This window comes from Empidonax traillii, unplaced genomic scaffold (genome assembly GCF_003031625.1).
Source record: "Empidonax traillii isolate 1590-97213 ecotype Southwest subspecies unplaced genomic scaffold, ASM303162v1 scaffold2444:size44503, whole genome shotgun sequence".
NCBI classification, from domain to species: Eukaryota; Metazoa; Chordata; class Aves; order Passeriformes; family Tyrannidae; genus Empidonax; species Empidonax traillii.
In genome coordinates this window covers 5,049-14,749 of record NW_020957637.1, presented here as the reverse complement: position 1 = coordinate 14,749, position 9,701 = coordinate 5,049, and the positions used below count along the sequence as shown (strand labels likewise).

At 40.3% G+C, this 9,701-nt stretch overlaps 1 protein-coding gene across 2 annotated transcripts in view; it reads left to right on the top strand.

Moving 5' to 3' along the window:
* The window catches only part of LOC114071936 (transforming acidic coiled-coil-containing protein 3-like), a 20,345-nt gene that overhangs the window by 5,639 nt on the left and 5,005 nt on the right, over positions 1–9,701 (top strand). Inside the window, exons 2-10 of one of the 2 annotated variants that reach the window (XM_027909822.1) lie at positions 320–500; positions 640–785; positions 3,107–4,186; positions 5,303–5,402; positions 5,866–6,058; positions 7,060–7,112; positions 7,978–8,111; positions 8,759–8,870; positions 9,493–9,606. In XM_027909822.1, the coding sequence (XP_027765623.1) occupies positions 321–500; positions 640–785; positions 3,107–4,186; positions 5,303–5,402; positions 5,866–6,058; positions 7,060–7,112; positions 7,978–8,111; positions 8,759–8,870; positions 9,493–9,606 (2,112 nt within the window). In that variant the 5' untranslated portion in view covers position 320. Of the gene's footprint in view, positions 1–319; positions 501–639; positions 786–2,033; positions 2,129–3,106; positions 4,187–5,302; positions 5,403–5,865; positions 6,059–7,059; positions 7,113–7,977; positions 8,112–8,758; positions 8,871–9,492; positions 9,607–9,701 lie in introns of those variants that run through there. The other variant, XM_027909823.1, reaches the window with a different exon arrangement.

The window sequence follows — 9,701 nt, the reverse complement described above, 5'->3', positions numbered from 1 at the left end:
GACAGAGCTCCCTTTGAAGGATGGTGGCTTAGTTAGTAAGGGTATAATGTGAACTGCGGAAGGCATACTATCAACAATTAACCTTTCAGACCCCTACCAAAAGCAGAGGGGCTGTACCGTGCTGCATTTAGATACTTTGAGTCTTCTGAGATGATACACTTTTCCATACGAAGACTTTCCATACTTCCAGAACTCCTTTGAAGCTGTTAGTGTTTGCTAGCTGGTGCCAGTCTGCCAACTCCTTCCATTATCTGGAAGTGCATCTGGCTGACCACACCCTCTCATTCATGCTGTGGTGCTGTGTTTGTTGATGTTCTAGAATGAGTCTGCAGATTTTAAACGCAGAAAATGGAGAAAATGCAGGAAACATTAAGGATGATCTAACAGCAGATGACTGTGGCTTTTTCTTGGTGCCACCGGAACCTACAGGGAGACCTTCCATTCTACGCCCGTCCCAGAAAGAAAACTTGCCACCCAAAAGTGTGGCAAAAGCAATGAAGGTAAAGTTTTGCTTTTGTATTGCTTATATTCTTTCTCCTTCCATCATCTTTGCTACTGAATGCGTGAGCTATTTGGAGCTTGACAAATATTGTGCTCACGTTTTTCCTTTTTCTTCCCCCCGCCCACCCTTTCTTAAAGGTAACCTTTCAAACTCCTCAAAGAGATCCTCAGACTCGAAAAATCCTAAGTCCTACTATGACAGGCAAACTTGAGACTACCTTTACGCTTGATGATTGCTGTGAAGACTCGGTGGATGATCTTTTATGTGCACCCTCTGATGCTGAGTGAGTAATGAATTCACTGCGAGTTGCTTTAGCTGTGTGGGATGTACTCAAGCTAACTTTTCCCTGTTACAAATGTGTATAGTTAAACTGTAACTTTGTATTTTATGACTGGATGTAAACTACATGAAAGACCGAAATTAATACTGACTGATGCACAAACTTTTTAAAGGGAACTGTCAATACTTCTAAGAAAAGTTTGTCTCAGTTGTAATGTTGAATACTGAACTCTAAGTTGCCTGTAACTTGATTTCATAGAGGTGACAAGGTATGGATAAATAGCTTAAGAGAGAAGATACATCAGGTAGAGAATACAAAACCGTTTCTTACAGTAGGGTTTTCATGTGAGAATGCAACTGTTCTGAAGCTAATTCTTAAAGCACAACCTTAAAAGATATTCTTTTGTGTATTAAGTACTGTTGTGTCTTAAGGAGAAAAATCTAAAGAGATGAATCTCCTGAAGGGTTGGCTTGAATTGACACCTTGAGTCAGTGAGTATTAAGATTAAAGAAACTCTGGCAACACAAAGTGAAAATAACATCAAGCATGAGTATAAACAAGTTTATGTGCCTTTGCAGTCTGGCAACCTGGGTCTCCAAGTAGCTCATGGAAGGTGTCTAGAGAGGAGCATAAAATCTACAATGTTTCAATTTAAGACATCTCAATGCCTATTTTTATTACTGATTTTTTTTGACACCCCCCCCCCTTTGAACTTGTATAAACATGTGACACTTGTAATTTCCGGTGGCAAGAAATCTTAAGATTTAGCTTTGCCTTCTGCAAGCAAATAGACCCCCTTTTGTTCGTCTTTAACAACCAAATACTTTCATTTGATACCTATTTTTGTTGGTTGTAAGGGGGGAAGGTGAAGGGTAGGAACACTTAAATCTTCTTTAAATGTAAAAATTTGCTTCAACTCTTTGTTACCGTGGGTAGTCTAGTTTAGAAAAGTACTTCTGAGCTAACCACCACAATTAAATGACAGTGTTATTTATGCCCCAAACTCATTGCTTGCACAAATAAACAAAGATTTAGTACTTACAAAGTTCAAGTGAGTTAAAAGGGTCAGCACTCAATTGGTTTTAGTTAGAGCATAATTATGTGTCAACACATTGCTTGTACTGTCCTTTTTTATTTTAGAATGTGAGGATTGGTTTGTAGCAGATAATCTGCAGGGCTCAGTGCTGCTGAAGGGTGTCACTTTTGACAAGTGATGGGCGTTTCAGGCAGGTGTCTCGTTCTTGGCTGGCATTTATTGGGTTAAACACTGAAGGAGAGTGGGAGGGACCTGAGTAGTCGGAGCAGCCTGGGGCTGAGCTATTGCAGGGAAGCGGCGCTCAAACCGGGTGAGAACTTCTTCAGCTCTTATCTCCCGCCTTTGCTTTCGAGTTCATCAAAGTGGAGTTTTTAGTGAGTGGCTTCTAATCATGTTCTGTTCTGCAGCAGAGAAAGATGACACAGAGAAATAAGAACTTTACGGAGGGACAAAACAATGGGAGGAAATCCTGTTTCAGGAAGTAATGGCTTAACTCTCTGTAGTCTGAGGCTAAACTTCAGAAGTTGTAGGGAAATAAATTGGAGAGCAGTAACTTGTAGGATTTTTAGCAATAGCAAGTACACAAACTCTTTAACGTGTTTCTTTTGTTGGAGAATCTTACTCTCTTGCTGAAGAAGTATTTTCTTGTATTATTACCCTTCTCTTCAGATCTCCTGTTGTACAGAGCTTGGAGTTTCTGAAGTCCAGGTTCTTTTGGTATGTAGGCCCTCATAGGTCTAATGCTGGTGCATACTTTTGAGAGGAAAATACTTGCCAGAATGACCAGACAAAGTAATGACTAGAATGGAAGAACCTGAATCATGACTTGGTTTGGTCCCAGACTTGAGTCTGTCATGAGTCAGAGATGAATCTGCATGAAGATGAATTAGGAACTGTGCTTGTGTTTGAACTGCTTACTGTCAATGGCTTTTCCTAAGCAATGTGTGTTTCTCTGCCCAGTAAAAGGGCAATGTCTGTATCCTCTGGTGACCAGAGCAGTCTCCAGGGATGGCTGTCATAAGGTAACAAAGCTGTGTAGAACAGGTAACTTTAGAACACTGGGTACTTTGTAGGATTGATTTCCCTATAGTTCTTGTATACCTGAGCTCTCACTGTTCAGGTGGCAACTGAATTCTTGCTGTTACAATATTCTTTTACTCTCAGCTGACTTATTGAAAAAAAAATCAAATTATTCTGAGCATGCAAAACTACTTGTGCAAATATCTTTCTAAAGATAACTTTGAGTGATGCTTGAAAAATAACTATATGTGGTCTTTTTTAAATGCAGCACATGTCAACAAAAGATTGAGGCTGAAGCAGAGAATACACAGATGCCAGAGAAGGTCAGTGTGGCTCCTTATCCAGATGATGAGATGCCAGTGAAGAGTCGAGGGTCCTACAGTCTCGATTTTGATAATTTAGATGACATCAATCCTTTTCAAAGTTCAGCACAGTTACCTTATTCTCCTGGAAATCTGCAGAAGTCTCCTGTAAAAGTAGCTAGCAGCCCTGAGAAAACTTCTGAAAAAAGTAATGATTCTCTTCTGACAGAAGATACAGCTCCTTTTGCTTCAACCACAGCGAATACAGAGTGTTCACCTGAAGAGAAGCCTTTCGTCTCTGCAAAAGAACCTGCACTGAGTGAGCTGGAGTCTAACAAATCCACACTGTCCCCTAAGCAAGCACTCAGTGACTCTGAGCAGGGTGTGAAGTCTGCTTCCACAGACCTGAGCCAAACTGATACTTCAGTGGGATTAGCAGAGGCACCTACACCTCCTGGACAGTCACCTGGCAGTTTAGGTCCCAGTAGTTCTGATGTAACTGGTTCTTCTAAAACCGGGGAATCGAAGCATCAGGATGTTTTGGTAGCAGAAAAAGCTTCCACAGAAGGGTCAAAGCCTGATGAAGATCTGGCTGTCTCCAAAGGGAAGCCTGCAGAAAAGCCTGATGTCCCCAAGGCTGGACCAGTAAAACTGGAATTTGACTTTGATAATGCCACTGCTAAAAAACCACCTCCCAGGAAACTAGGTAAAAGACCTGGAATTAAGCCACCTTCCAAAAGAATTCCTATTACTAAAACAAAACCAGAGAATACTGAAGTGCAAAATAAAAGTAACGTGGAAGATGACATCCCTCTTCCTAAAGCATCTTACAAGTTTGACTGGGACAAACTTGATGATCCAAACTTCAATCCATTCGGAGGAGGCTCCAAAATTTCCACCTCACCTCGTTCTAAGCCCAGCCCTCAGAAGGTTCACTTGCAAGAGGAGCAGGATAGTACCACTTCAAGAAGGGACCCTCTTCCAGTGGAACAGGATAACTGTCCAAGTACCTGTGAAACTCCTGAAAAACCAGAACCCAAAAATCAGTAAGTAAATGTGTGGCTGAATGCAGAAGCACCTCAAACCCATGTGAGGAGAGTTAGATGTATCTAAGTAGTTGATCCCTACTTTGACTTCTTCCCTCCAACACTGGCTGAGTCTGTTCTTGTAATCTTTGGCACAATTATGTTGCAACAGCAAAGATCTCACTGGGGGAACTATCCCAAGATGACTAGCTCTAGGGAAAAGTTGTTCTTAAACCTGGAAGAATGGGAGAGAACAGGCTTAGGTGGAAAGAGCACTGGGTCATGTGGTTCTTTACCCACTCCTCCAAGATTAGAGTAAAATGTGGAGAACCAGGTGACTGCTACTGTCTTTAAATTAAATGCCCAGGGAGCAGGCAATTCTGTTTTCTGCTGGTCTGTTTTCTGAGGTGCTGTTTCTTACCTGTGTGTTCTTGGTATCTAAATGCTATCTCCAATAAAAAGCCCTGTCTCTGAACATGCTTTTTTTTTTTTAATTGGCACCACAAACTTTTTATTTGAGAATGGAATATGTTGTGTTGCCTTTCCTAGAAAGTCTAGTTATTAAAGTGTCAGTGTCGCTATAGACAGTCAGAACTGGCACAAGTTGATCATTGGACAGAAATGTTTGCTCTCTTGCCCCCTGTGTGATGTGATTAGTTACTGTTTACCAAGGTGAAAAGTGTGCTGACTGCTGACAGCACAAACTGAAGTATTGGATTTCTCTAATGAAGTTCTGTGCTTTACACCAATACTCACAGCATTGCTTAGGAAAGAGGAGCAGGCTCTTGTAATTCTGTCCTTAATTAAACAAAAAGCCTATCTTTAATTAAAAAAATAATGAACTTAACAAACGGAAACGTGAGAACAGTGCTAAGTGAATAGAAATAAATGATACTGCTTTGACTTTCTGCTTCCTACATAACACTACTTCTGATGGAGAGAGAGCTTTCTGTCGCTTAAGTTGTCACCAGGCAAGACAGTGAATTTACATCCCCACCCTCTGTAAAGCTTCCTGGGCTGTGGCAGTAGAAACTCTCAAAAAAGGTAACTTTGTTCAGTGTATCTGGTAATATAGAATTCAGAACTGTGTGACTTAAATTTTGATTTTTTTTTTCTTTCTTCTTTTTCTGTTTTTAGGGAAATTGTTAAGCAGAGTGTGGTAGAAGACATGCCAAGAGCTCTAGAGGAGAAGCCAGGAGTTCAAGCAGAAGCTGAACTTTCAAGAGAGAGAGACATGGTAAGGTATAACAAAGATAGCCAGTTCTTACCAGGTTGTTTCATGAAACAGTTGACTTAGAGACTTAATCTTGTGAAACCTATTTTTGATATTTTGTCTAAGAGGTAGTGGGTTTGTGCATCTTCAGCAGCTCTAAAAGGAATATCAACTGTACGGACTTGTCTTTTGAAGGTAACATCAGAGACAGCCAAATTGGTACCTTGATATTCAGTATCTTTTTTGATCAGCAGTCACCTATAAGGACAAACAAAAGGGTGTGGACTGTAAAAAATAAACAGTGACTCCTGTATAATATGAGCTGTACTCAGTATTGGTAGTTTCATTTCTATGCCTGTGAACCCTCGTTTCATTATGTTGGCTGCCCAGCTGATTTGTGACAAACCAACTCGATCATTATAATGATTTTCATTACATTTAAGTAATTATTTTTACAGTAAAAAGGATTGTGTTTTTTTCTCATCAGGAGGAACAAATGGACCCATCTAAAATGTCTTCAGCTCATAATGTCCCCTCTCAAGATAATTTGGTTTCCTCTGACAGTGGAAAAAAGCCAGTGTCTGCAGAAGTTAAACCGCATTCCCCCAGAACCGAGATAACAGCAGATGAGGCGGCAGCTAATGCTGAACCTGAAGAGTTCTTCAGACCGTCATCTGAAGGTAATGGCATTTCTTTAAAACAGACTGAAAATATAACGTTACAATAACCTATTTGTATATATTTTTCCAATTCAATTTTGGTAGAGATTTTAGTTTTGTCTCTATTCTGCACTTCTGAAAGGACTGCAAAACCTACGATAACTAGCAGTGCTGGGAAATGTACCTAAGCCTATTTTTAACTTTCTCTGCTTTAAGCTAAGTTCACAAAACTGGTTATTAAATTCAGCTGCCTGTGAGGATAAAATTTAGACTGGTACAGAAACAATCTATTTAGAGTTTCTGTGGCAGTTTTCGGTGCTGAAAAAAAAATGCTCATTTAAAATAACTTCTGGTTTTAAAGCCTCTCTAAATTGAGAGCAATGTAACTGTCTGTATTTGTGAGCCTTGTAGATTACTGCAGCCTTAGCACTACTTGAATACTGGTTTCATGTTGTGGTGTGGATGGTCTTTCTGCGCTTGCATGCTTGTCTTGAAAGCTTCCTACACAGCTGTGACTTGACCACTTGGAGGGGTTATTCCTTGTAGAAGCCTTGTTTGGAAGGATGAGGAAATTATTTCACTGCAGTGACCTTCAGACTGGAGGGGAATCAGTATGTTGGGAATTGACTGTAACTTCATTGTTCAAGTCTGAGCTGTGTGCCAGTTTTAGTGGTGAGACTGACAGCCGAAGTCTTTCATGGGGCATTGTGTAAAATAGTAGAATATCTGAGTGTGCTTGTCAATTTAACCACAGAACAACAGGAGTTCTTCATCTGAGTGTTAGATTCTGCCTATACTTACAGGTGTTTGGGAACAAATGGAAGCTGTAAGTTTGCTTCTCTTAGAAATCTTTGCCTGATTCTTTGTTTTTTTTCAAGTCTGGGTAGACAATATTTTAAACAAGTGAAGAACTAGAACTCATGAGAATGAAAGCAGTATTTGCTTTCTACACATATTTATTTATTTCTGTCTGTGGTAAGACCATATGACATCTTCATTGTATCCTTTCTGTTTTTTTCCAGTCCTAGGAATGGGCATAGAAATAGACTATCTGGAACAGTTTGGGACTTCCTCAGTAAGTATGACATTGAAATGTTTTGTTTGCCTCCCTGGCAGGGTGGAGAGGGAAAGCAAAGGTGACACTGTTAAAGTTTAAATGTTTTCATAAAATAACTTTGGATTATCTGCAGGAGTACAAATTCTGTTCCAAAGGAATTTTTTGTGGTGACAAGGCTGGGTGGGGGGGGATGGTGGAAAGAAATGTAGTTAGAAGGAACTCAACAGAAAATCAGAGGTTTCTTGCTTTCAATTTCCAAAGGTGGTGTTTTTCCTATAAAAGCACTGAAACCAGCGTGGCTGATGTTTCTCCTCTGGTGGTTGCAAGAACAACATGATGCTTTGAAAGTGCAGGATTGCTGTTTCAAAAATATTTTCAAGCTCTTTTGCTTTATGGCCAGTTTCAGGAAATTTGTCTCTAAATTGGGCATGTCATGTTTTAATCAGTTCAGCTTCATTATTCTTTCTTCTACTTGGGTCCAGAGTAAGAGTAGCTCTGAATGTACAGTGAATACACTGAATTGGAATTGTTTTTTTGGTCATGCTGTGTTTGCTCTTATTATTGTATGCAAATGCCATACACTGCTCCTTCAGCTTACAATGCTATCCTTCCCTTTCCAGTGTCTTCTGCTGGTTTTGAATAGTTCGTAAATGTTTGCTCTTTTTATTCTGTCTGGGAGCAGATTGAGTTCAGATTGATATTACATAAGGACTTAAGCATGTGGGCACAGAGTTCTCTTATGTAATTTTTCTCTTGAGAACAATGCTCTGGCCACTGAAGAACAGGCTCACCCACTCTCCAGAGGATTGTTTGTGTGTGGGTGGGATGTGTGTGTTATGCTCTCAAACAGCGTATCTGCCAGTTTATACCTCTCTCCCTTCAGTTCAAAGAGTCAGCCTTGAGAAAACAGTCACTCTATTTGAAGTTTGACCCTCTACTGAGAGACAGCCCAAGAAAACAGTACCAGAAACTGATTGAAACAAATGAGAGTATCATCACAGCTCCACCTCAGCAGAGGTAGGTATTGACTTAGTCTGGGCTGTAATACATAAAGTCATAGTGTTGTTTAGGTTGGAAAAGACCTTCCAGATCAAGTCCAACATTTAATCCAGCATTTGCTCTACCAATAAATGTGTCCCCAAATGCCACATTTACATGTCTTTTAAATGCCTCCACCACTTCCCTGGGCAGCCCGTTCCAATGCTTGACCACTGTTTCAGTGAAGAAACTTCACCTAATGTCCAATCTAAACCTCTCTGGTGCAACTTGGGGCTATTTCATCTAGTCTTGTTCCTTGGGAGAAGAGACCAACACCCTCCTGGCTACAACCTCCTTTCAGGTTGTTGTAAAGAGTGAGAAGGTCTCCCCTGAGCCTCCTTTCCTCCAGGCTGAACACCCTCAACTCCCTCAGTCTCTCCTCACTAGACTTGTGTTTCAGACCCTTCTCCAGCTCTGTGCCCTTCTCTGACCTTGCTCCAGCACCTCAGTGTTTTGTAGTGAGGGGCCTAAAACCGAACACAGGATTTGAGGTGTGGCCTCTTCAATGCCCAGTACAGGGGAACAATCACTGCCCTGGTCCTGCTGGACAAACTATTGCTGATACAGGAACTTTACAAGGAAAGGCAGCACTTGAACTTAATGGTGTATGTTTTGTTTATTTTTAGTCCTGTTCCTGATTTAAGTAAATTGCTTGAGGAACCTGAAAGGCCTCTAGTGAGTCTTCAAGATGAAGAAAAACCAAAAGGACTAGATCTTCTGGGGACATTTACAACTTCTGTAAGGGTGCCTACAGTGCTATCAAGGTTTCATGTTGGTATTTTGGGAAAGGGATTAGCCGAGGTTCTGGATTTGAGACTTATGCAGATATTTTAAAGATCACAGAATGTGATAAAGGCCTATTTAAACTCTTGTCTTAAGCCAGGTTGGACACTCACTTATATCAAAGTTGAACTTTTTGATGGACTTCATTTTCTAAAGTATTAAACTTTTTTTTTTTTGTGGAAACTGGTGCCATTGCATGTGGTCTAGGAGAATTTGAGCTGTTTTAAAGAATGCTTTGGAAAGGCAATATTTTTTTATGCAAGCAAAGCCATAAAAGAGAAGCTTGTTTTTTAGTTGCACTGCTGAGATGAAAAGCACTTTGATTAAACTCAATGCTCTAGTCTATGGTTTATAGCTTGGGCAGCCTTTTATGGACAGATCTGCACACAGCAGTTCATCGTGAAACAGTCTTTTCTTTTTTGCTTATGGAGAACAGTGTGGTGTCATCTGCTTTTATTTTGTGTGTTCGAGTAATCTGTGTTGACTTAGCATTGAATTATGTGCATAGATCTAATCAATGGCATGACAATAGGAATCTGTTGAAATTTTCTTTTTTTTTTTTTTTTTTTCCTTACAGGACACAAGTCCCCCAATTCCAGTTCCTCCAGTCACTTTTACTGCTTCTACAGACACTGCTGTGGATGCTATTATAGATGTGCTAAAATACAGCCAAAAAGACATGGATGCAATGGTATGGTGGCCCTTCCAAAGCAGAACTTGGCATAGCTTGGAAATTCCTTTTGTTTAGATTATCTGGGATAAGCCTCTACTTCGTAGGCCTTCTCA